Genomic DNA, 25334 nt, shown 5'->3' with positions numbered 1-25334 from the left:
CCAAAAGGTCCCTGGACCAGGAAGCTGCAAGCGAGTGAGACCTGGCGCAGGGAGAGAAAGATGTGCCAGCCTGAGCCATACTAGAATCTGCCTATCCCGTCTCCTACTAACCCACCCTTCATTCAGGGAGCATCTCCACATGCTAGGGATGCATCATGGCGGCTGCAGTGATGAGCCCAATTCTCTTCTTGTTGCTCATAGTGTGTGGGAGACTTTGATCAGAAAGTCATCATGACAGAGGGAAAGTGCTTTGTGTCAGGAGACAATGTGATGTGTGACAGAGGCTTCTCATGGGTGTGCATCAGACTTTCCTAAAAGAAAGTGACCTTGGGACTTGCCCGGTGGCCATTGGTTAAGAATCTGCCTTGCAATGCAGGGGACACAGGTTTGATCCCTGGTCAGGGAAGTAAGGTCTCACATGCTGCAGAGCAGCTAAACCTGCACTGCAGTGAAAATCCCGTGTGACACTAAGACCTGATGCAGCCAAATAAATAAATATTAAAAAAAAAGTAACCTTCACAAAAAACAGAAGTGTCCTTCCAGTGAGGACAGGGGCAACGTAGGAGTGGGGAGTGGAGGTCACCACAAACTATTGAATGCCAGGTAGACTCAATAATGTTTGTTCAACACAGGGAATATTGACAATATTTTTAAGAACTATAAATGGAAAGTAACTGTTAAAAATCATAATAATTTAGATTTCCCTGGTGGTACAATGGATGGGAGCCCACCTGCCAGTTCAGGGGACACAGGTTCAGTCTCTGGTTGGAGAGGATCCCACACGCCATGGAGCAACTGAGCCCGAGGGCCACAAATGTTGAAGCCTGGGATGCCTAGAGCCCAAGAGCCTCAGCCACTAAGCCTGGGTGCTGCAACTACTGAGCCCAGATGCCACAACTACCGAAGCCATGAGCTCAGAGCCTGTATCCTGAAACAAGAGAAGGCACCACAATGAGAAGTCCATGCCCAGCAAGGCAGAGTAGACCCTGTTCACTGCAACCAGAGAAAGCCCTTGCACAGCAACAAAGACCCAGCACAGCCAGTAATAAATAAGTAAATAATTTTAAATAGTTGCAATAACTTTTTAAATTTAATTCTTTTTTATATTTTATTTTTGGCTGCATTGAATCTTTCTGGCTGCATGCAGTGCTTACTCTAGTTGCACCAAGCCGGGGCTACACTCTACTCGCAGTCCGTGGGCTTCTCATTGCCGTGGCTTCTGTGTTGCCAAGCACAGACTCCAGAGCTCTTGGGTTTTAGTATCTGTGGCTGCAGCTCAGTAGCTGTGCTGCATGAGCTTAATTGCCTCACGGCATGTGGAATCTTCCCAGACCAGGGATCGAACCCGTGTCTCCTGACTTGCCAGGAAGATTCCTAACTGCTGGACTATCAGGGAAGTCTAATTTTTTTTCAAGTGATGATCCAGGAATTCCCAGGTGGTACAATGAATAGGACTCAGTTCATACTACCTAGGGCCCAGGTTCAATTCCTGGTTGGGGAACTAAAATCCCACAAAGCCAAGTATGGCCAAATAACAACACGAAGAAAGGGGACTTCCAGTAACCTGGAAAAAATGCTGGCTCACTGCCTCTGGTCAGGCTTGAACAAGATTCTGGTCAAGGTGAACACTGGCCCCCGACCACTTGGAGCATGTGCCCACAGCCCAGTGGACTCTCTTTTGGAGGGGCTCCCCAATCCTTAGCATTTCCCACAAAGCCATGCCCCCAGAGGTCTCTCCACGGGGGCCTAAGCTACTCCTTAGGGATTAAAGCTTCCTGCACATCCTCTACACCTCAGGGCCAGGCCCCGGGGAAAAACGGGGAGCCCTGCTATTCAGGGTACACACCCACATGGTGAGCCCCATTGGCCCAGACCTCTGGCCTTGGATGGGCCCTGGTACCAGCTGGAGTCAATGCCCAGATCCCAGATCAGATTGCTGAGCTTGCAGATCTGCAGTCAGAAGGGATTTGTCAAGCTGGCACTGGAACACCGGTGAGGACCCCGGGGGTGGTCAGGCAGGGTTTCTAGGGCAGCGCTGCTGGGGAGGAGCCCCGCCCCCAAGGCCTGGAGTCAGGGGTCCCCTGTGCCCCGAGCCTCCCCAGTGCCAGTCTTCTCTCTGAGGGAGAACGAGCCCTCCCACAGTTTCTGAACCTGCCGGGGTCCTGGGTGGAAAGATGCAGGAAATACTGGGTTGCTGCTGAGAGTGGCCCTGCGAATGTTCCAGGCCCCAGGGCCTCCTGCCCTCCCACACCTGAAACCTCTGCCTGCTCTGCTCCCAGGCTCCCCAGCCCGCTCCCCACTCCTGGGCTCAAGGCCCCCTGCATGGTTGGGAGGTGAAGGTCCTAGGTTGGGACCTGAATACTTGGTGCCAGCCCCACCCCCAGGCTGGCATTTGGCAAACCCACCAGCCCTGAACTCTGTCCCACTAGATCCCTCAGGAGGGAGAGGGACTTACCTGAAGGGGTCTCAGTGACCACCTGTCTTATTCCTCTTCTGCCCACACTGCAGGCCCCGATCCACATACAGTGAACCAGGTGGCCCGCCTCAACACACATGGACACGGTGCAGGGGGTCACTGTGGAGCCACCCAGGCAGCTGTTCCAAGAGCACACCCTGTGCTATGGGGTCCCTGCGCACAGACACCTCCTTATCACCTAGGCAGCCGCAGGGCCCTGGAGGAGTGTGGGTGGGGACTGAACTTCACACTGGGAATATACATGTGGTATTACTGTGTTTGTCCTTAGGGTTGAGACCCCCGTGCCGAGTAACGCCTCTGAGTAGCCTAGACACTCCCAGACCTGCGAACACTAGGGTGCACTCGTCCAGTATCTGTGATATCATGCAGTCAGGGCTGGGATCCAGTGGGTGGACTCTCTGGCTTCTTCCGCAACCCTTTCCCACAAGATTTCTACTGCACCCAGGGGTGGACCTCGGTGGCATGTCCCCTGCCACCTCCCCGCCTCCCAGCCCCAGGTAGTGGCCAGCCCAGACCAACCCACTGGAGAAGTTCATGATAAGTGCAGGGAGGCTGGAGACCTCTGGGGCTCTGAACATAGTCTCCACATCCACAGGCGATCCCTGGAGGCCACAAGGGCTTGGTCACTGAGACCAGAAAGGCTTCCAGCATCCAGTCCGGGAGCTCGGCTGGCAGAAGGGGAGCACCTGGGAGTCTCCACCGCCCCACTGCCCTCCCGCAGCATGAAAACCCTAAAGTACTGAGCATCTACAAATACGTGTTCTGTTTCCTCTTCATGGGTGAGGGGAACCGAGCTGGGGTCCACTAGGGAAGATGGAAAGAGGGGAGGGTGGAAGAGAAAGGCTGGAGCCCACTGTCACTCGGACCTCTAGGGCCAGGGAGGGGGTGCCCAGAAGTCCAGCTGGGAGACCGGCAGGGGTCTCATTGGTGAGGGTGGAGAAGTCACTGCAGTTCCAGAATCTAAATCATTCTCCTTTCTCCTTTGTACCCAGGCCCTTTCTTTTCCTTTCTTGCCTCCTTTCTCCTCTTCACCTCCCTCTGGTGGCTCTCTGTTCTCTACTCGGTGTGGTTATTCCTGGACCGGGACATACCCCACCGAGGTGAGTGCTTAAACAAGGGCCCGGGCAGAAGAGGTGATAAAGGCTGTCTGTAGGAATTCTTCCCCCGCCCTTATCGCTCTGCTCAAGGAGGAAGGCGTTGTCAGTGGACGAGGAACTGGGCTCTTTGGAAACACCTGAGTGATTATCTCCCCATTAAGGTAACAGGACACCCTCCAATGGATGCTCTCCCCCTCCCTCTCCCCTACCCCGCCACCTCCTCACCCCTCCTCACCTCTCCCTATGACGGCTGCTTCAGTTCAGTCAATGGGGCAGCGAGTGTGGTGGTGTTTCAAGAGTGAACCGTGTGCCCTTGACCCCATCTTTGATTCTGAACTCTGACGTCTGTTAGTGCGGAGGGAGGTCTTCTCCCGTAAGGCTTCTCTGCTTATTTCCCTCACCCTGTCCCCTGCCCCCTACAGCTGATAAAAACAGCAGAGCTGCCCTCAGATGGGACTATGTACCTGTCACCCACCCACATGGGATCTTGGCCATCGGAAGCTTCTGTAACTTCCTCACGGAGGGCACTGGCTCCTCCCAACAGTTCCCAGGGCTTCAGTTCTCGGTGGCGATATTGAACAGGCTCTTCAGCCTCCCAGTCTACTGAGACTATGTTATGTCCTATGGTAAGTCTCGAGTCGAGTGACAGAAGGCAACTCCATCTGGCTGGAGTGGTCCCCACTCACAGCCTACCACAGGCACTCGGCTTGAACTCACAGTGTAGGGTCAGGAAGTGGCTTTGGAGCAAGGGTCCCGGATCCTTGCTGGGAGAGGTGCTGTAGGGTTCACGGACTGGGGGGCAGGGGGACAGGGGTAAGGAGTTTGGAAAGAAAGGGGTGGGATCTCACTCTTCCTGTGCTAAAGGGAGAAGAGCCTAGGGAGCCAATGAGTGGGTAAGATCTGTTCCTGCACCCCCTCTTGTCCACAGGAGCACATTCCATGACCCATCAGAGCCTGGATTTTATTCTGTCCCAGCCCCAGCTCGGCCAGGCTGTGATCATCATGGTCGGGGGAGCCCATGAGGCCTTGCATGCCATCCCAGGGGAGCACTGCCTCATTCTCCAGAACTGTAAAGGTTTTGTCCGGCTGGCACTGAGGCACGGGTGAGCGGTGGCCCACCTCACTGTATGTCTGGGGATCTACACTCTATGCCTACACACCCGCCCCCTGGAGGTGGACTGTGTGTCCCCAGAGCTTCCACCGTGACCACCGCTAGAGGGCGCTCTAGGCAGACCTTGGGTGTTTCCTCTGTGCCCAGCCCTGGTGCCCATTCCCTGGGCTTCCTCCTACGCAGAGAGAGACGGGATCACAGTGCAAATCGCTGGACCCAGTGTCTTGGATGCCCATAGTTCATTGCTTTATGAAATCCTTCAAGCAAGACCTTGCAGGCTTCTTTACTTGTGAAATAAGGTGAACACCCACCTTGCCACCGCGTTGAAGTTGAGACTGTATGAGAAAATGTATATACAGTGGCCCAGTACACATTCGTCTTAAGAACCATGAGCCCCGGACTTCCCTGGTGGTCCAGTGGGTAAGACACCATACTCCCAATGCAGGGGACCTGGATTTGATCCCTGATCAGGGAACTAGATCCCACATGCCCCAGCAAAGACATGGCAGAACCAAATAACTAAATAAAAATATTTTTTTTTTAAAAAGAAACATAAGTCCCTTCTTCCAGATCTTTCCTTGTAGTAACATCATTTGGCCTACAAAGTGCTTCAAATGGCCTTGGGAAGTGGGAACCTGTGGAGGAAGAATGTGGGGGCCCTCCCAGAGCCCCTTATGTGACTAGCCCTCTTCTCTCGTCTCTTGACATCTTCAGAGTTAAGGCTTTTGCCCCAGACTCCTGGCAGCGTCCGTTCCAGGTCACTAGGTCACCAGTTCACCATCAAGAAGTTTGTGGGCATTTCTCCTTACATCTTCTGGGGCCGTGGTCTCTTCTCAGCCAAGTCCTGGGGCCTGGTGCCCTTGCAGACCCATCACCACTGTGGGTGAGTGCCCGTGTCCAGGGAAGAAGGCCAATGTGAGCTGCATGGGCAGCCGAGGCCCCTCCCCTGACCTGTGTCTCCCTGTCCCTGCAGTGGGCCGCCCCATCCCAGTGCCCCAGTGTCCACAGCCCACCGAGGAGCAGGTGGACCACTATCACACGCTGTACATGAAGGCTCTGGAGCAACTGTTTGAGGAGCACGAGGAGAGCTGCGGCCTCCCGGCTTCTACTCACCTCACCTTCATCTAGGCCTGGCCTCACCACCCCCCACCTCACAGCCTGCCCCCCGCCCCCAGCCCCTGATCCCAGTGCCTGAGACCCCCACCTACTGCCATGCTACTGTGCCAATAAGAGCCAGTTCTCTCTCCACTGCTTGGTAGAGTCAGATGCCTGCAGAACTCAGGCTCTCCCTCTGCGTGTGAGCATGTCCACATGTAATCCACCTCCATTCTAACGGATACAGTTTCTGCCTTTGACCGAGTATCAGACCCATACATTCTCCTCCCAGAAACTTAGTTCTGCTGCATGAATTTGCTAAAGTCTCTTCCTTTGGCGGGGTCCCTTCTCCCTCTATAAATAAAGGCATGTACTTAGCTAAGAGCTGTTGGGGAGGAAAGCTCCCAGAGGGCTTGGCTTTTAAGAGTGAACAAGGTTAGGTAGGAAGAGTCAATAGGGTAGATGGTGAAATACTATAAACAAAAGCTGATAAAGGTCAGGGGTGCCTGACTGTAGGGAGTGTTGGACTGACCCCCCGTGACAGAAAGATAGAGTTAAGTACATAGCTTATTTCTGCATCTCTTTCCATCCTTCATGTTCCCTGGGGGATGGAAGACCAGATGAAGCACGAATTTATTTTACCAGCATGCGGCCCTACTGCACACCTAGCCTTCAGTTCAGTTCAGTTCAGTCGCTCAGTCGTGTCCGACTCTTTGTGACCCCATGAATCGCAGCACGCCAGGCCTCCCTGTCCATCACTGACTCCCGGAGTTCACTCAAATTCATGTCCATCGAGTCAGTGATGCCATCCAGCCATCTCATCCTCTGTTGTCCCCTTCTCCTCCTGCCCCCAATCCCTCCCAGCATCAGAGTCTTTTCCAATGAGTCAACTCTTCGCATGAGGTGGCCAAAGTATTGGAGTTCCAGCTTTAGCATCAGTCCTTCCAAAGAAATCCCAGGGCTGATCTCCTTCAGAATGGACTGGTTGGATCTCCTTGTAGTCCAAGGGAGTGTCAAGAGTCTTCTCCAACACCACAGTTCAAAAGCATCAATTCTTCAGCACTCAGCTTTCTTCACAGTCCAACTCTAACATCCATACATGACCACTGGAAAAACCATAGCCTTGACTAGATGGACCTTTGTTGGCAAAGTAATGTCTCTGCTTTTGAATATGCTATCTAGGTTGGTCATAACTTTCCTTCCAAGGAGTAAGCCTCTTTTAATTTCATGGCTGCAGTCACCATCTGCAGTGATTTTGGAGCCCCCCAAAATAAAGTCTGACACTGTTTCCACTGTTTCCGCATCTATTTCCCATGAAGTGATGGGACCAGATGCCATGATCTTAGTTTTCTGAATGTTGAGCTTTAAGCCAACTTTTTCACTCTCCTCTTTCATCAAGAGGCTTTTTAGTTCCTCTTCACTTTCTGCCATAAGGGTGGTGTCATCTGCATATCTGAGGTTATTGATATTTCTCCCGGCAATCTTGATTCCAGCTTGTGTTTCTTCCAGCCCAGGGTTTCTCATGATGTACTCTGCATATAAGTTAAATAAGCAGGGTGACAATATACAGCCTTGATGAACTCCTTTTCCTATTTGGAACCAGTCTGTTGCTCCATGTCCAGTTCTAACTGTTGCTTCCTGACTTGCATACAAATTTCTCAAGAGGCAGGTCAGGTGGTCTGGTATTCCCATCTCTTTCAGAATTGTCCACAGTTTATTGTGATCCGCACAGTCAAAGGCTTTGGCATAGTCAATAAAGCAGAAATAGATGTTTTTCTGGAACTCTCTTCCTTTTTTCATGATCCAGTGGATGTTGGCAATCTGATCTCTGGTTCCTCTGCCTTTTCTAAAACCAGCTTGAACATCAGGAAGTTCATGGTTCACATATTGCTGAAGCCTGGCTTGGAGAATTTTGAGCATTACTTTGCTAGGGTGTGAGATGAGTGCAATTGTGTGGTAGTTTGAGCATTCTTTGGCATTGCCTTTCTTTGAGATTGGAATGAAAACTGACCTTTTCCAGTCCTGTGGCCACTGCTGAGTTTTCCAAATTTGCTGGCATATTGAGTGCAGCACTTTCACAGCATCATCTTTCAGGATTTGAAATAGCTCAACTGGAATTCTATCACCTCCACTAGCTCTGTTCATAGTGATGCTTTCTAAGGCCCACTTGACTTCACATTCCAGGATGTCTGGCTCTAGGTCAGTGATCACACCACTGTGATTATCTTGGTCATGAAGAACTTCTTGCCACCTCTTCTTAATATCTTCTGCTTCTGTTAGGTCCATACCATTTCTGTCCTTTATCGAGTCCATTTTTGCAGGAAATGTTCCCTTGGTATCTCTAATTTTCTTGAAGAGATCTCTAGTCTCTCCTATTCTGTTGTTTTCCTCTATTTCTTTGCATTGATTGCTGAGGAAGGCTTTCTCATCTCTCCTTGATATTCTTTTGAACTCTGCGTTCAGATGCTTATATCTTTCCTTTTCTCCTTTGCTTTTCACTTTTCTTTTCACAGCTATTTGTAAGGCCTCCCCAGACAACCATTTTGCTTTTTTGCATTTCTTTTCCATGAGGATGGTCTTGATCCCTGTCTCCTGTACACTGTCACGAACCTCCGTCCATAGTTCATCAGGCACTCTGTCTATTAGATCTAGTCCCTTAAATCTATTTCTCACTTCCACTGTATAATCCTAAGGGATTTGATTTAGGTCATACCTGAATGGTCTAGTGGTTTTCCCTACTTTCTTCAATTTAAGTCTGAATTTGGCAATAAGGGAGTTTATGATCTGAGCCACAGTCAGCTCTGGTCTTGTTTTTGCTGGCTGTATAGAGCTTCTCCATCTTTGGCTGCAAAGAATATAATCAATCTGATTTCGGTGTTGGCCATCTGGTGATGTCCAAGTGTAGAGTCTTCTCTTGTGTTGTTGGAAGAGGGTGTTTGCTATGACCAGTGTGTTCTCTTGGCAAAACTCTATTAGTCTTTGCCCTGCTTCATTCTGTATTCCAAGGCCAAATTTGCCTGTTACCCCAGGTGTTTCTTGACTTCCTACTTTTGCATTCCAGTCCCCTATAATGAAAAGGACATCTTTTGGGGGTGTTGGTTCTAAAAGTTCTTGTAGGTCTTCATAGAACCATTCAACTTCAGCTTCTTCAGCATTACTGGTTGGGGCATAGACTTGGATTACTGTGATATTGAATGGTTTGCCTTGGAAACGAACAGAGATCATTCTGTCGTTTTTGAGATTGCATCCAAGTACTGCATTTTGGACTCTTTTGTTCTGTACCAGGGCTACTCCGTTTCTTCTAAGGGATTCCTGCCTGCAGTAGTAGATATAATGGTCATCTGAGTTAAATTCACCCATTCCAGTCCATTTTAGTTCGCTGATTCCTAGAATGTCAATGTTCACTCTTGCCGTCTCCTGTTTGACCACTTCCAATTTGCCTTGATTCATGGACCTGACATTCCAGGTTCCTATGCAATATTGCTCTTTACCGCATTGGACCTTGCTTCTATCACCAGTCACATCCACAGCTGGGTATTCTTTTTGCTTTGGCCCCATCCCTTCATTCTTTCTGGAGTTATTTCTCCACTGATCTCCAGTAGCATATTGGGCACCTACTGACCTGGGGAGTTCCTCTTTCAGTATCCTATCATTTTGCCTTTTCATACTGTTCATGGGGTTCTCAAGGCAAGAATACTGAAGTGGTTTGCCATTCCCTTCTCCAGTGGACCACATTCTGTCAGACCTCTCCACCATGACCCATCGTCTTGGGTGGCCCCACACGGCATGGCTTAGTTTCATTGAGTCAGACAAGGCTGTGGTCCGTGTGATTGGATTGACTAGTTTTCTGTGATTATGGTTTCAGTGTGTCTGCCTTCTGATGCCCTCTTGCAACACCTACTGTCTTACCTGGGTTTCTCTTACCTTGGATGAGGGGTATCTCCTCACGGCCGCCCCTCCTGACCTTGAACATGGAGTAGCTCCTGTCGGCCCTCCTGCACCTGTGCAGCCACCGCTCCTTAGGTCCTTAAGCCTAGCCTTAGGGCCACGTAAAATCATTTGCTCAAATAGAGAAAACTGTTGTGAGGATTAAATTATTAAGATTTAAGGAGTTAGTACAGAGGTTGGTTATATGAGCCAATGAATTTATTATGATCATCACCTTCATCATCACAGTCAGGGCATGAAGGAAAGGAGATGGCCAACTGAAACAGTCTGAGTGACCTTACGAGGTCATAGCATCCTTTGACTTGTGTCCATCCTATTTGCTGACTGGCTTTGTCTGGATCCATAACTTAAACGAGAAGAACTTGTTCTAATGTAACAGTGCAATTCTGTCTTCTGCCATCTCGGAGTTTGTTCAGTGGAAGACTTTTTCTTTTGTCACTAGATAAAAATCTTGGCAGTCCTGTAACTTATCTGGGCCCTTCTCAGGTGATAGACGAGTTCTACATTCACTAATGTTGGTACCTAGAAAAGCTCAGTGGGATTAGCAATCAACACTTCGATCTTCATCACGGACAGAAATTTCCTGTCTAGAGCGAGGGTGAGTTGGCTGCAAGCAGGGGGTGGGAGTTGGGGGGGGGGGGCACCTGCTTGGCCAGAAATAGAGGCAGTGGAGGGATGTCACGCCACCCCCTCACTCACCAGTGGAAAGGGAGCCCCCAAGTTCTTGATTGCTCTGTCCTGTGTTCTCTGGGCTCCAGGTCTTTGAAGCTAATTTCTTTCCCTTGTGAGTCTTCTCATGGCTTCTTTGGAGTTTTCCCTTAAGGTCCCCTGGGAACTTCCATACCTCAGCATTGGGCCCTGGTTTTCTGCCCATGGATTCCATGTAGGTTTCCCTGTAGGAACTCCATCACTCTCCCAGGTCAGAGGATGAAAAGAGAGATGGGAGAGAGGGATGGGGAAAAAAAACAAAAACAGCTCCAGGTTTGGGCATCCTTGGCCTAGATACACTTGGAGGGCATCCACTTGTCCACCCTTCTTTCATGGATGGGCATATCTAGTCAGTCACTCCATTTCTCGCACAAGCACAGCCCCTAAACACTGGGGACATCCCAAGGTCCTTTGAGTCTTAAAGCCTTTCACCACCAACCTGGTTGACTTCCCCTTTGCAGGTAGGGCTCTAAAAGTCCTCCCCAAACCTCTTTCTCTTTCTTCTCCCAACTCTGATCTTATGAGGGGGAAGGGGCTTAAGAGTTGCTTTCTCAACCATTGGCTTGGAAAACGCTGCATGTGATCTGGTCTGGCCCTTTTTGGAAAGCAGGACCTAGTTATTGTATGTTTATGAAGAGCCCAGACTTCAAGATCAGCATTATGTGTGTTTTTCCCTGGATTCTTACCCTGAGGGGCAAATGGACTCTCATCAGTGAGAACCAGCTACCAAGAGCTAGGGTGCGAGGATCAGATCTTCCTCCAAGAAGCCCCCTGCCCTTCTTCCCTGTGAGCAGTAGATGCCTTTCTCTGGAGCAGTAGGGTTGTGCCAGGTTGTAGGTGAGTAATGAGACCTTTGTATAGGAGTAGGGGTGGGGGAGGGAGGCGGGGACTTCATCTCCCATCAGTTCTTTGTCTGAAATCCAAGCCCAACAAAACTGGGGTTGCAGGCATGGCGGGTGGTGGCGATGGCCCGAGTCTGGAGAGGAGTAGAAGAAGTCAAGGAGTCCAGTGAGAAAGTGAGACAAGCCCCGGAGGCAGAGATGTAATCAAAGGGGAAAAGTGTTCCCAAGACCTGTGATGCCAGTTGAGCAGATTTCTTAGAAAAGGGGCCAGATTTGACCCCAATGGAGAGACAAGAGTCTGAAGGGGACATGACCCCCCATGGAAAGCATCTGGGTTGGGGAGGGGCCGCTACATGAAGCAGAAAAGCACAGGAAGGTTAAGATGAGGCTTCTGGGTCTGGAAGGGAGACTTGGCATCCAGAGGTGAGTGGGCCAAAGAGGAGGTGTTGTTACTGCTGAGGGTTGTGGGAAGTGCGCTGGGTCGCAAAACTTGGAAACACGACAGGTGTGCCGCTCCCATTAATGTCCCTCCAGGGCCCACTTGAGTCAGGTAAATCCCACTTGCTAATGACTTGTCAGCTTGGCAGCCTTCCTGTTCCATGTGACCGGCCACAGGCAGCCTCCCTCACCACCATCCCCCTTCTAAGGGTACACTTCTCTGCAGGAAGCCGTCTAAAACTGGGAGGAAGCCATGGGCCATGCTTCTCACCCACTGCTGAGCCTCCCCAGGCAAGCTCTGCTGCCATGCTCTGACCCCAGCCTCTCTAAGGGTACAGGAAATGTCCCCTCCCTCCCTTTTCCCTCCTGTCATCTGGCTTTCTAGCCCTTCCACAGCAGACATCTGTCTTGGGTGAGACTTGGTCTAAGGAGCCGCAGCCTGGCAGGGAGAAGGGTAGACAGTCCTGGTGGCAGGGCCCTGGCACAATCTCCCTCTGGTCCATGCTGACCACAGACCACATCCGGGCAAGGGGCACAGCCCGCTGGACTGAGGTACCAGGCAAATCATTTTAAATGGCCTTTCTTTTTAGAACACTTTGGGGAGTGATGGATGTGCTCACTGTCTTCTTAAAAAAATATGCATATTTATTTGTTTATTTGGCTGTGCAGGGTCTTAGTTGCAGCATGTCGATTTCAGCAGTTCTGTCGCTCAGGCTCTCCAACTGTGGTACGTGAGCTCTGCCAGGCCAGAGTCGCAAGTCTCAGGAGTTGTGTGGGCTTAGTTGCTTTGCAGCATGTGGGATCTTAGATCCCCATCCAGGGATCCAACTTGTGTCCCCTGTATTGCACAGTGGCTTCTTCACCACTAGACCACCAGGGGAGTCCCCAGAATGGTATTTTGCACATCAGTCCCAGGAGCTGCTGTCATGTGGGCTCCAAACTTGGAACTAAAGCCCCTCAACTCAACTGTCAGCCTGGCCGATGGATTCAGACCCAGACCCAGGCCCTCACAGGAATCGAGACGAAACAGGACGAGTTTGAGCTCAGGCCTCAGAGGAGGCAGCCTGTTCCTTCTGGTTCCAGCCTCCAGATCCTGGGTCCTCAAAGAGAAGTGTGCCACATGGCTGCCCTGGTGCTGTGACACTGGTCATTTTGGGGGAGCAGAGATAGGACAACGTTGGATGACATATATTTCCAAGGAGAGGCTTGACAGAGAACCTGGATTTGTGGACCCAGAGTGGGCCACGGACCATCTCAGCATCGATGGGGAAGCACTAGGGAGAAAGGGCCACTGAGTGGTCAGCACAGAAAGAGCATCCAGCAGCGAGTCCCACAGACCTTGCACCAGCAACTGAGCATGACCTTGGCCAAGCCACTTAACCTTCCAAGCCTCAGTTTCCCCCTGGTACTGTGGAGCTACTTACTTCAGAGTTGTGGGATCTTTAAACTTTTTACTGAAATATAACACAGTGAAGTGAAAGTGTTAGTCCCTCAGTCATGTCCAACTCTTTGAGACCCCGTGGACTGTAGCCCGCAAGGCCTCCTCTGTCCATGGAATTCTCCAGGCAAGATACTGGAGTGGATAGCCATTCTCTTCCCCAAAGGATCTTTCCAACTGAGGTGTCGAACCTGGGTCTCCCGCATTACACACGGATTTTTTTTTTTAACCATCTGATCCATCAAGGAAGCCCCTCACCAGGGAGACCTTGTGACCTGAGTCACAAGGGCACTAGTCGAGTTTTTCATCAACTGAACTTACACAGGATAGTCCTGGGAAGTGAATGAGATGTACTCAAGCTTCTAGGACAGCAGCTCTGGCGTCTTTGTGTGTGGATTGAGGAAACTGTCACCCACTGGCTCCCCCGCTACACAACCCTTGGATTTCTCTGCTGGGTGCTTGCCCATTCACCCAGCAGGGAGCCAGGAACAAACATCTGGAAGACTTTTGAGAGAAAGCAGAGATGGGTCAGCACAGGGAAGGGCTTGGCTGGGGCGGAGCCTTTAGAAATGGTAGAGGAGTTGACCCAGGAGGCTGGAGGAGGTTAAGGGAGATTAGAGCATCTTTACAGCTGTTTGGGAAGCTCCAGCCCCGGACAGAATCCCACTGGGTCAGACTTCAGCCCTGTGGCCGGCGCCATGCCCACTCAACCACTGTGCATGCAGATCCTGATGTGGGCTTCTCCCCACTTCTTCTACTGGTCCTTTCACCTGAGCTCTAGCCCCTGTGTGTCCTCCCCAACTGCTCGTCCCTCTGGCCCTGAAAAGCCAACCTGTGCATATGTGTGTGTGTGTGTGTGTTAGTTACTCAGTCATGTTCAACTCTTTGTGATACCAAGGACTACAGCCTGCCAGGCTGCTCTGTCTGGGGAATTCTCCAGGCAAGAATACTGGAGTGGGTTGCCATTCTCTTCTCCAGGGGATCTTCCTGACCCAGGGATGGAACCTGGTCTCCTGCATTGCAGGCAGATTCTTTACCATCTGAGCCATCAAGGAAGCTGAAAAAGCCAACCTATCTACTGGCAAAGCCTAGAATCTTTGTATCCAACGAGCTCTATATCCTGTACTACCTGCTGCCACCAGACAACATCATTCCCTGGTTCCATGTTGGGGATGCCAGAATCACCTTCACCTCCTTCCTCTCTCCGCACCTTCCAGACCCCCAGTCACACTTCCTGGCCTCCTGGCTTCCTTCTATGTGCTTCTTAACTTCTTCTCTTATTCCAGGCCCCCATCCCTCCCGTGGACTTCCTCTGTGACCACTCTTCAGTGAGCAGAGGTCTTGCCTCTCATCTCCCATCTAACTTTCTCTCATGCTGGCAAGATGAGAGATGGCTTTTCTTAAAACACTGCTTTCATCATGTCATTGTTCCCACTCACTGGCGCTGGATCCTCATTGTTAGAAGGTATGAACTCTTGGGCACAGCATATGAGACATTCCACAAACAGAGCCCAACCCAGACACACAAAAGTACTGTCTGCGTGTGTCTGGGGTTGCATCCACTGAGAGGTGGTCTTTGTGCAAACTAGAAAAGGAATTTTCCTGGTTGGGCATAACAAACATTTGGTGTGTGAGCATTTCTTTGGGGAAATGTACATGCCAGGTGCATGGAGAGAAGATGGATCACTAGACTTCCTAAAGGATCTATTCTCAGAGCCATTAAGGAGCTTCCCTGCACCATTTCTCCTCCCATGTATCTCAATAATGACTCCCTGAACTGTGTGAGTTCTCCTCTGATCTGGAAGAGTCTAACTTGTGAATCTAAGCCTTATTGTTGTTGTACTGTCACTAAATCACGTCCGCCTCTTTGCAACCCTGTGGACTACAGCATGCCAGTCCATATCCTCCATGTCCTACATGGAGGATGCCAAGCTCCTCTGTCCTCCACTGTCTCCCAGAGTTTACTCAAATTCATGTCCATTGAGCCTGTGATGCTATCTAACCATCTATCTCATCCTCTGCCGCCCCCTTCTCCTTTTGCCTTCAGTCTCTCCCAGCATCAGCGTCTTTTCCAATGAGTTGGCTCTTTGCATCAGGTGGCCAAAGTATTGGAGCTTCAGCTTCAGCAGTATTCCTTTCAATGAATATTCAGGGTTGATTTCCTTTAGGATTGACTGGTTTGATCCCTTTGCCTTGTAAGCACAGCCTCTTGGCAAGACGTCTTCCTTCCCTGCCATTCTGCGTGTAGCCACCAGAGGGCGACCTCTACTCACAAGGCAAATCTGTCACTTTCCTGCTTAAAGCCCTTGGCTGACTGGCCAGTCCCAGTCTACAGGATGGGAGTAACCCAGCATTGCTTGTTCTTGCAAAGCAGGCTGTTTCTTAGCTCTGGGCTTAGCTCAGGTTTCCCCACCCACAGGAGGGACCCTGCCCTTTGTTATCTGGTGAGGAATTTTTGAGTTTCAGTTTGGGTCTCACTTCCAGGATATATCGTTGTACCTGCCAACCTGCCAAGCTGGTCCAGGACACCTTCCCCTCTGCATCCACACTGCACTTCCTGAAGACCTAGCACTGTCTTCTATGTCGCTTTAAAATATCAATTTATCAAAAGAATTGGATAGCTTCAGCGTTAAGAAGAACAATAACTGCGTTGGGTTGCATCACAATATTTTGTGTTTTAGTCACTAAGTCATGTCTGACTCTTTGCAACCCCATGGACTGTAGCCCACCAGGTTCCTCTGTCCTTGGGATTTCCCAGGCAAGAATACTGGAGTGGGTTTGCCATATCCTACTCCAGGAGAGCTTCCCGAGCCAGGGATCAAACCCGTATCTCCTGCATGGGCAGGTGGATTCTTTACCATTAAGCCACCTGGGAAGTCCTAATGCATTACATTAAGCTTGTTTAAAATCCATGAGTTCTTAATGGTCCTAAAAGTTAATAATTGATCACCATTGAAGGATGCTGGGGAACTATCACATTATTTTAAAAGTTAATAAATAATGGGGGAAATTCAAGCATTTATCCGGTCTTTCCATCACAAACTATCTCTGAGAGTAATCATAGTAAAAGAGAACAAGTTTCCTTTTATAGGCATATTCCAGTTAGGGAAAAAAGAAGAAAAAAAAAATGAAAGAACAAGAATATCACTATTGCAGCCCCTAACAACTGATTGGATTTAAATCTTGAGCATTCAAATCTGAGAAAATTCCAATAATGCAACCATATTTGAGCCTTTTATAGAAGAATGCAGCACCACCTATAGACTGGACAGGAGAGAACTGGAACTTTGGGAAACTTTCCATTCTGATTGGTTGACAGAACTGGAGGTGGGTGAAAGTTGGACCAATCCAAGCATTTCTGATCACAGAGGGGAGGCTTCGGGAGAAAGGCGAGGAATGAGAGTACAATTGCCTCTCCTTTCGGCCACTGGTGACTTTTTCCTCGTCTTTTAGCTTTTTGAGGTCTTTTCCCACGAATGAACATATTCCACCATAACCGCAGCTTTATGAGATGCATAGTGTATTAGCAGTTTCAAAAATCAGAAATGGGGAACTTACCTATTGGCCTGCTTGGCTTTGAACTGAAGAGATGGCTCTGATCCCTTTAACTCTTGGGGTGGCTTTGCTTGCGGGAGTCCGGGAACTTCAAATCCTCCATCGTGTCACATTAGCTCAGCCAATGGGATCCGATTATCAGGTTGTGGAGCAAACACCTTGGAAAGCATAAAACTAGAAAGAGGTAGGTGAGAGGTCAGCTTTGGTGGGAAGAGGGAGCATGGGAGCTGGGCAGGAGGTGAGAGGGGGACAGGGAGGGTGTCCCAGCCTCAGTAGCACTTTGCGGGTTTTAAAGGACATTCACATCCATCACTTTCCCGGCTCCTTGCAGGTATAACTGCAGGTGTTTCACCTCACTTCATGGGGGTGGGGAGCCCCCACCAGGAGTTAAGAGTCTGGGCCACTAGCTTGTTAGAGTCAGAGGCGGCCCTGCAGTCCCTCCAGTTCCGGTCGGCGCGCTGGGCCCTTCCTTCCACCCACCGGGGTCAGCACAGGAGCCCGGCGTGTGCACAGAGGTCTGTGTTCGTGTACTCGGATGCCCACAGGTGTCCCTGGAAGTTCACAGGTGTATGGCCCCGTGCACTCGTGCTGCCCCGCGGGGGCCTTGCGGCCTGACGGCGGGTGAGATGCCCGCGGCTGAGCGGAGCTGAGCGAGTCTGCTCGGCGACCCCGGGGCGCGGGAGTCATCTGGCCCAGAGTAGGCCTCGCTCTGCTCCTTTCAGCGTCCCGCTTCTGCCTCTTGGGGTCTCCTCCCTTCCCAACCGTCTTGGGTTTCCCGTTTCCCCTATCAGTTTCTCCGACCGGGGCAGGGTGTTCGGCTCCGTGTCCCCTTTCCAGCTGCTCTTACTAATCTGGCGGCCGGAGATCGGAGAGCCTGGCTGACTTTGCTAGGGGCCCTGGAGAAGGGGAACTGAGCGACGGGGCGAACTCCCGGGACCGAACTTAAAAGACGCTGCGGGCACGATGCGATAACTCTGTCACTCCATTCCACCAAAACTCAAGACATCTCCCCACCCTCAGTCCCGCTCCCCACCGGGGACAAGGGGAGGGGTCTCATCTGCAACGCTAGAGGCCACCCAGCTGCGCCCACCTCACCGCCCACGGCAGCTCCGCTTTCCCCCGCGCCCCGCCACCCCATCTCCTGCCCCGCGTCCCAGCCAGCCCCCGGCCACAGCACAGTCCGCTCCAGATCCGCGCCAGGTTTCCTTCGCATCGCTGGGGTCTCCGCCCCTCCGAGCGCCGCCGCCGGAGCCGAGCCGGAGCGTAGCGGCGGGAGCCACGCGCACCTCCCGAATCCCGAAGCACTAGGAGCCCGAGCCCGCGAGCGGGTCTGAGCGGCGGTGCTGACCCCGCCTTCTATCAGAACTCCGAGTCGGGACCGGACGGCGCGGCCGGGTCCCCGCGCCTCATCGGAATTTGACCCTCGGAGCTCCGAGGTGACCCCTCTCTGCGCTGTCGGCCTCGATCGGCTTCTCAGCATCCCGGCCCTGGCCCTGGCTCGGGAGAGGTAGGGGGATGCAGCGGGGCCTGGGGGCGGGAGGCTGGAGTGCTCCTCCCCCGCGGGATGGGGACAGCGGAAGGCCACGCCCCCGCCCCCCCAGGAGAAGCAAGCCGCCGCGCCCCCTACTGCCCAACCCCTGCAAGTCCCGGGGATGATAGTAACTTGAGACCCGACTTTGTTCAGATGTTGAGAGGCGCCTTCCCTCCTTCACCCCATCATCATTTGGCTCCCACCGTTCCCCAGAGTCTGGCAGTGTCCCGGGAGACCCTTGCCAAGTAGACAGCTTCCTTTGGGATCTCCCTGCCTCCTGCTTCCCCAACAGACCGGGACGACCCTCCAGCACCCCCTCTCCATGATTCTGGCCCTCTGGGGCCCCCGGGCACCCCCGTCTCCCCAGCTCCACGGTCTTCCTCATCCCCTGCCTCTGCCCCACTTGACCTTGTCTCCCCTGCCTCTTCTGTCAAGTCCGTTCTCTTTGAGCCTCTTCCCTGGTTTTCTCCTCTCCCTCCTTGACCCCTTTCCCCACCACACACCCGCTGGGAGAAGGGGGTGGGTGTGTCACTCTGCTTTCTATTTCTGGCCTCCTTGGGGAGGGGGTGCAAGCTAGGAAGTTTTGTGGGGTTTTTTGGCATCTACTGGGCTCTGAATCACCAGGTGTCATGTCTGTTATTATCCATGCCCTCCAGATCCTCTCTTGATGGCCTTTGTCTCCTTTCTGCCTCAGTTCTGATCATTGTCTCTCTCTTTGGGTGCTTCGTATAGCCGCCGTCTCTTTGTCCCTGCCTTTCCTCTCTCCGTTTGTCTTCCAGCTCAGAGAAGCTGCGACCTCAGGGGCATTAATATTTCAGGTGTGTGGGGTGAGGAAGGAGGGGAGAGTTGGGCTCCCGGCATGCCCAGGGATGACTACACTTACCCTCTCACCAGAGTGGATCATTCATATTTATGAGACTGAGAGAATGGATACAAGGATGATAAGGAAAATGCTTCCCCCTTTCCTGGAACCTGGCCCATAGGGGGTGCTTGGACTACATCTCCCATAGTGCCCTGGGGCATAGGGCTGCCTCCGCCTCTGCCTCCACACCTAATGGAAGTTGTAACTCAAGGAGCCAGGTTGGAGGGTGGGAATGGATCAGAGTGTGTAACAAGAGTTGTGGGGGCCAGCTGGTTGTTTTGGCTTGGCCTGGAACCCCTAACGTACTTTGATCCCAGCACCCACCTCTCCCAGGGCTTACAGACCTTGGAACCTTTCCATCTCCTGCAAAGGGAATAGGAGTAGAGAGTGCCGGGGAAGAAAAGACACAGAGTGAATTGGCAAGCTCCCTCTTCTTTCCTGTGGCTCTGGGAATCCCCTCCCCTTATACCTATCCATATCTGAGATGTAGACACACTCTTTGGAACTAGTCTCCCCATCTTGAAAGAGAGAGGGAAACCAACATCTAGTTGCATGTGTGGCAGTCTTCAGGTTGCTCACATTCTGCCCGCTTTGGGCAGCAGTGGAGAATTGCTGGAGTTATCCCTGAACTGCCAGCTTGTATCTTCCAGGGATTCAGGAACTGCTAGTGAGGTTGTCTGGAAATCCAAATGGGAGCCTCAAGCTAACCTACTTATCTCTGGGACCGTCATTCCTAGAGCCTGGCACGAGGAGTCTCATTGAGCTCATTTTTGGCATAGAAATTGCTGACAGTGGAGAGATGGCAGTGGGGGTTCCTCTCGCAAGTTCATCTCTGGTTCTGAGTCAGCTTAGCCCTTAGCACTTGGAACCTTTGACTCCTGCCAAGGACCCAGTCATTCCTATTCTTATTCTTCAGGCTGGGGTCAGAGATCTCCCCACTGGCCTCAGAGTCAGGAAAATGGAACTTTTTGCCTGGCTTTGCCCAAGCTGAGTCACCTTAGGCAAGATCTTAACCATCTTGGGCCTTGATTGATTTTATCTCCATGAAAGGATGGAGCCAGATGGTCCCTGATGGCCCTAAGAGCCTAAGATCCTCTGAGCCTGTGCTTCCCCTCCCCCTCTTATGATACCGGCCTGAACTATCTGACCTCACCCCAGCTTATGTGGCAGAGCCTTGAGAATCAACATTAGACTGAAAAAAAAAAAAAAAGGGAGATGGAGCCCTTGTTTGAAACTTGCTGGTATAGGAAGGACATTGTGTTTACATAAGCCATGTTTGCGATATGGAAACTAAACTGAAAGTGAAAGTCGCTCAGTCCTATCTAATTCTTTGTGACCCCATGGACTATACAGTCCAGGGAATTCTCCAGGCCAGAATACCTGGAGTGGGTAGCCGTTCCCTTCTGCAGGAGACCTTCCCAACCCAAGGATAGAACCCAGGTCTCCTGAATTGCAGGCGGATTCTTTACCAGCTGAGCCACCAGGAAATCATCCTTAAGCCACCCCTTGCTGCCCTTGCTGGTCCCATCTCTCAAACCCATGTCATGTTCTATAAGGCTGAGGCAGCCCTGTGCCCCAGGGCACTATGGGAGATGTAGTTCAAGCACCCCCTGGGCCAGGTTCCAGGAAAGGGGGCAGCATTTTCCTTATCATCTTTGTATTCATTCTCTCAACCTCAAATTAATATTGCCGCCCACAAAATAGCTGGCATGTGTGTCCCCTGGGATGTTGGTTACTGAGGCTTATGTAGGTTACACAAGGGAACAATTCTACCTGGCTGAAAGAGAGAGGAGGGGATTTGATTGGTTTATTTTGTTGATCTGGAGAAGAGAGGTCTAGAAATGAGGAGTCATCTGGGCTTGGTCAGGGAGCTTTCTCTTTGGCCCTGTCTCTGAGCAGCAGGGGAAAAGAACTGGATGCCAAAGGGGTAGCAGATACACAGGGTACTGACCCAAAAAGGAGACTTGGAGGAATGGGAAGAGCAGGGGCAGCCTGAGTGGGACATGAAGCAAGGATTACAGGAAGAAATTTCCAAAAAAGAAGAGAGAGAGAAGGGAAGGGACTGCATCTCTACAGGTGAAGTCAGTGGGGGGAGGGCGTAGGTAATCTTGGCGGATATATGTTTGCTGAAGCTCCAACAGAGCTTTTTTCAAAATAATCACCTAGCCCTGGAATGAAGCCAAGTTTCCCTCTGGAAAAGGAGGGAACAGACTCAAAAAGGAAAGGGCGGTTTTGATTACCCTGAGAGGAACGGCTTGACATTTTCTAATAGAACTGTCCATCTGTCCACTCCTTAGTTTATGTTTGAATATGTGGGGTGGAGGGCACTGGGGCAGCGATATGGAGAGATCTGATGTCTACACCCCCACTCTTTGTTCTGGGATGAGCAGTAGTAGGAGTCCGGGCAGTTGAACCCTCTCCTTCCCCTCTTTCTGACAGCTGGGAAAGAGGGCTCTGGGAACCCTCCTGGGGGGAGTGGAGGTGATGGGAATTTCTTCACCTGTCGTTCTGCAGAGAGTTGGTGCAGCCCTTGAAGGGGGTGGGGTCCCTCTATTATCCCCACAGGGGCCTTCTGTTCTTAATCTCAGTTCTGGGGGTGACCAGGGTGATCAGGGATGAAGGAATTCAAGGGGTAATGAGTGTGTGAAGAGCATCCCAGAGGGTGGAACAGCACAAGATTGGGAGTTCTAGTAGCTGGTGGTGGGAGGGGAGCTGCCAGCCCTCTATTCCCAGGGTCTGTGAGAAGAGAAGGGGTTTTTAAGTAGGAAGGGCTTGTGTGGATTGCGTGGAGGGGGCCTGCTGTGGAAATGGGGTGCTCTGACCCCCGCGCTGGGTTTTCTCTTTTCTTCAGGATCATGAAGCTGGAAGCCAGCAGTGATGGAGCCACCTCAGAGGTTTCTAAGCCCAAAAAAGACATGGAGCCAGATGCAGAGGTATGCTCAGAGATCCCAGGAGGCCAGGGTCGAGTTCAATCCCAGATCAGGGCTTGAGACTGAGTTCAAGCTCCCAGGGCTTGGGACCGAGTCAGGACCTGAGGCCAAGGGCAAGTCCCTGGGTCCAAGCCCAGTTCTGGATCGGGGCCTGAGGCCGAGGCCGGCCCTTTGGACTTCATAGTGGCCACAGAAAGGGAATTTGAACAGGTGTTGGCCGTCTTGGGTGTGTGTGTGTGTTGGGGGTGGGGCGGCGGGGAGAGCATCGACCGTGACCTTGACTACCTTCCCAGCCGCTTCCACAGCTGGCTCTAGGATCCCAACCACAGAGCAGTGCCGGCCAAGTGCAACAGAGGAACAGGTGAGAGCCGAGGGTTCGGGAGGCAGGTGAAAAGGGATTTGGGTGCATGGGTCTTTGGGAGAGGACGAATGGAGCCTCTCCTCAGCCCTGGTCCGGTTGCTGAGGAAATAGAATCGGCTTTTGGAACCAAAGAGTAGGGCGTGTGACTCCAGGGGCCTGGTCAGTGAGGGTGGGTGAGGGGTGTGTAGAGCTTGAAATGGCGGAGGAACCCAAGAGAAGGATGACAGCTTCAGTATTTTAGGATTCTTTTGAGGAGTTTCTGGGGGTAAGAACACAGAAAGAGGGGAGCAGTCAAGAAGGAGGAGTCTGGGGATGGGAGCAGCTAGAATGGGGTCCAGACCCCTGAGTAGACTTAACTCTCCCAGCAACAGAGCCTGCTTGGATACAGGGTGGGCTCAGAGATGGCTGGGGGCGGGGCTAAGAGGCAGTGGGGCGTGGCAAGCGCCTGGGGTGGAGCCAATGCGAGGGGGCGTGGCGAACGGGCAGGGACCTGACGCGCCCCGGGTCTGGAGCATCTCAAGCGGTGGAAGAGACGCCCGGGAATGATCTTTCTGCAGGCTTTCGAATCCGAGACCCGGGTGCTGAGGAGAGCTCCTTGGGCAGGTCACGGGTCTGGCCTGGCGCCCCGGGGGAATGACAACGGAGTGCTCAGTGTGTGAGAAGAGGCGAGTCCTTTGAACGGAGAGCCCCGTCGGAGAGCAAACCCCCCCACACACAATGGCCTCGGTCGCAGATCGAGAGGGAGTCGGTACACCGGATCGACGCTGGGGAGACGCCGCTGGCGGAGGGACTGCGCAGTGGCGTCCCCGGAGCGCTGCAAGAGGGTGGCCCGGCTGCTAGAGCCCTTCTGTTCGCAGCTGGTAAGAGACAGCACCTGGGGGATCAAAGTGGCACAACTCACCAGGGACGATCAGCTAGGGCCCCAGGAGCTGAAGAAATTCCGCCTAATTACCAAGCAGAACAAAGGAGCTCGGAGGGCCGGGCCTCTCCTCAAGGGGCCTCCGGGCTTTGTCCCCCCTTTCCTGCAGTCAGTCACCGCCTTTCTTTCACTGCCCGCTCTGCCCGGTGGAGGCGCCCATGAGCCCTGCCCTGGGAATCTCAGTCCTTACCCAGACCTTGTTGTCCAGGGAAAATCAAACAGCTTCCACTTCCAATCTTTAAGCCCTGGATCCTTACTCTGGGAGGCTGGAGACCAGGCGTCCAGGCTTCGTGACCCTGCCTCCCCTACATGGATCCCGCCTCAGTCCAGGAACCAAAACATCCTAATCTGAGCCTTTGTCCTTTACCTCCGCCTCCCCCATCCTACCGTGATCAGGGGCCTACCGCGATCAGCTTCCCCTGCTTCCACTGTTGACGCCCACATCCCCAGTTCCCTGACTACTCCACGTCGATCCCCGCTCTTCTCGGGGATCCAGGTATTCGGAGGCCTTGCCCCTGGTTCCTCCATGCTCTCACATACTTTACTCCACCCAGCCTCGCACCGTCGGCCCTCCCCAGGGACGCAGATGGGAGCCCATGCGTGTGACTGTGGAAGTGAAGATGCCAAGAGGCGCCAGGCTCTCAGCTCTCCCACCGCCCAGAGCCGTGCTTGCTCGTGCCCCACGCAGGGCATCCTTTTGGTCCAGTTCAACTCGTAGGCGCTGCTAGGCCTCCGGCGTCTTCTCGCAGCTGCCTGGGGAGGCCGTGTGGAAGGCTGGCAGCGACCTGGCACGCCTTCTGCTGTCGCCCTCCTTGCAGCGTGACAGGAGAAACCATCCCAGGAGTGGCCGCCCTACTGGCCGAGTGAGAGTAACCTGCGCCTCCTGGCGGCCAAAGGCCTGAAGTGGCGCATGGACAGCCGCGCGCAACCGCGAGGTGCTCACGCTGTGCATGCGCCCTTTCCACATCCCGCACCGCGGCGACAGCACGTGGCGCTACCTCCGCATCGATGCCTTCAGCAGCGACGGTGCGCAGAGGCAGAGCCAGCTTCTGTAGCATCTGCAGCTCCAGAGCCCATTTCAGTCTCAACGTCGTGTGCCAACTCTTCCCTGCGCCCCAGTTGTGGTCACAACTGGTGGCTGACTTCCACCAGGCTGGCTGGGGGCTTGCACTGGTCAAGGGTTATACTGAACAGTACTTGCTGGAGGCCGACAACTAAGGCCTCTCCAGTCGAGTTGGAGAGGAGAGAAGATGCACTTTAGACCCACCTCCTTCCGCGGATCCCCGCCCCCACCAAGCCCTGGCCCTACTGCTTCAAGTTCCGCCCCTTAGCCCTGCTCTTGGTCCTCAGTCTGTTGTTCAGTCGCTGTCATGTCTGACTCTTTGCGACCCCATGGACTGCAGCTCGCCAGGCTTCCCTGTCCATCACCATCTCCCCAAGCTTGCTCATATTCATGTCCATCCATTGAGTCGGTTTTGCCATCCAACCATCACGTCCTCTGTCGTCCCCTTCTCCTCCTACCTTCAATCTTCTCAGAATCAGGGTCTTTTCCAATGAGTCGCCCCTGTGCATCAGGTGGCCAAAGTATTGGAGCTTCAGCTTCAGCATCAGTCCTTCCAATGAACACCCAGGACTGATCTCCTTTAGAATGGACTGGTTGGATCTCCTTGCAGTCCAAGGGACTCTCAAGAGTCTTCTTCGACACCACAGTTCAAAGCATCAATTCTTCCTTGCTCTGACGCCTACACTTACCCGCGGTCTGCTCCTCCCTTCCCTATCCCCCTTACCTCTCTGCCATCTGGACTCTAGCGCCCCCAAACGCAGTTGCCCACACCCTGATCTGAACCGCCGAGTTTGGGGGAGCCACTTACTGCTATTGTCCACCCATCCCCTTTCCCGGCCAAAGAATGAGTTCCTTCACAGCTTCAGAGCCTTTCCCAGTCGATGCCCCGGCCTAGGAATGTACTTTGCCCTTTCCGGCTTCTCCCTTCTGCCCCCTCGTGGAGGGAAGCTGTCAGAAGTA

At 52.5% G+C, this 25334-nt stretch overlaps 1 protein-coding gene and 1 pseudogene across 1 annotated transcript; both read left to right on the top strand.

Moving 5' to 3' along the window:
* Positions 1-908: 908 nt before the first annotated feature.
* Positions 909-5812, top strand: LOC113883366 (annotated as a pseudogene).
* Positions 5813-15985: 10173 nt separating this feature from the next.
* Positions 15986-24736, top strand: NAT16 (N-acetyltransferase 16 (putative)). Its single transcript, XM_027527046.1, is given in 10 exon segments — positions 15986-18215; positions 21953-22062; positions 22150-22343; positions 23030-23188; positions 23190-23360; positions 24000-24037; positions 24039-24133; positions 24136-24245; positions 24247-24386; positions 24388-24736. Coding segments are annotated over 9 exon segments (1155 nt in total). The 5' UTR covers positions 15986-18215; positions 21953-21956; the 3' UTR covers positions 24530-24736.
* Positions 24737-25334: the final 598 nt, after the last annotated feature.

This window comes from Bos indicus x Bos taurus, chromosome 25, assembly GCF_003369695.1.
Source record: "Bos indicus x Bos taurus breed Angus x Brahman F1 hybrid chromosome 25, Bos_hybrid_MaternalHap_v2.0, whole genome shotgun sequence".
NCBI lineage: Eukaryota > Metazoa > Chordata > Mammalia > Artiodactyla > Bovidae > Bos > Bos indicus x Bos taurus.
This window is presented reverse-complemented; position numbering and strand designations above follow the sequence as displayed.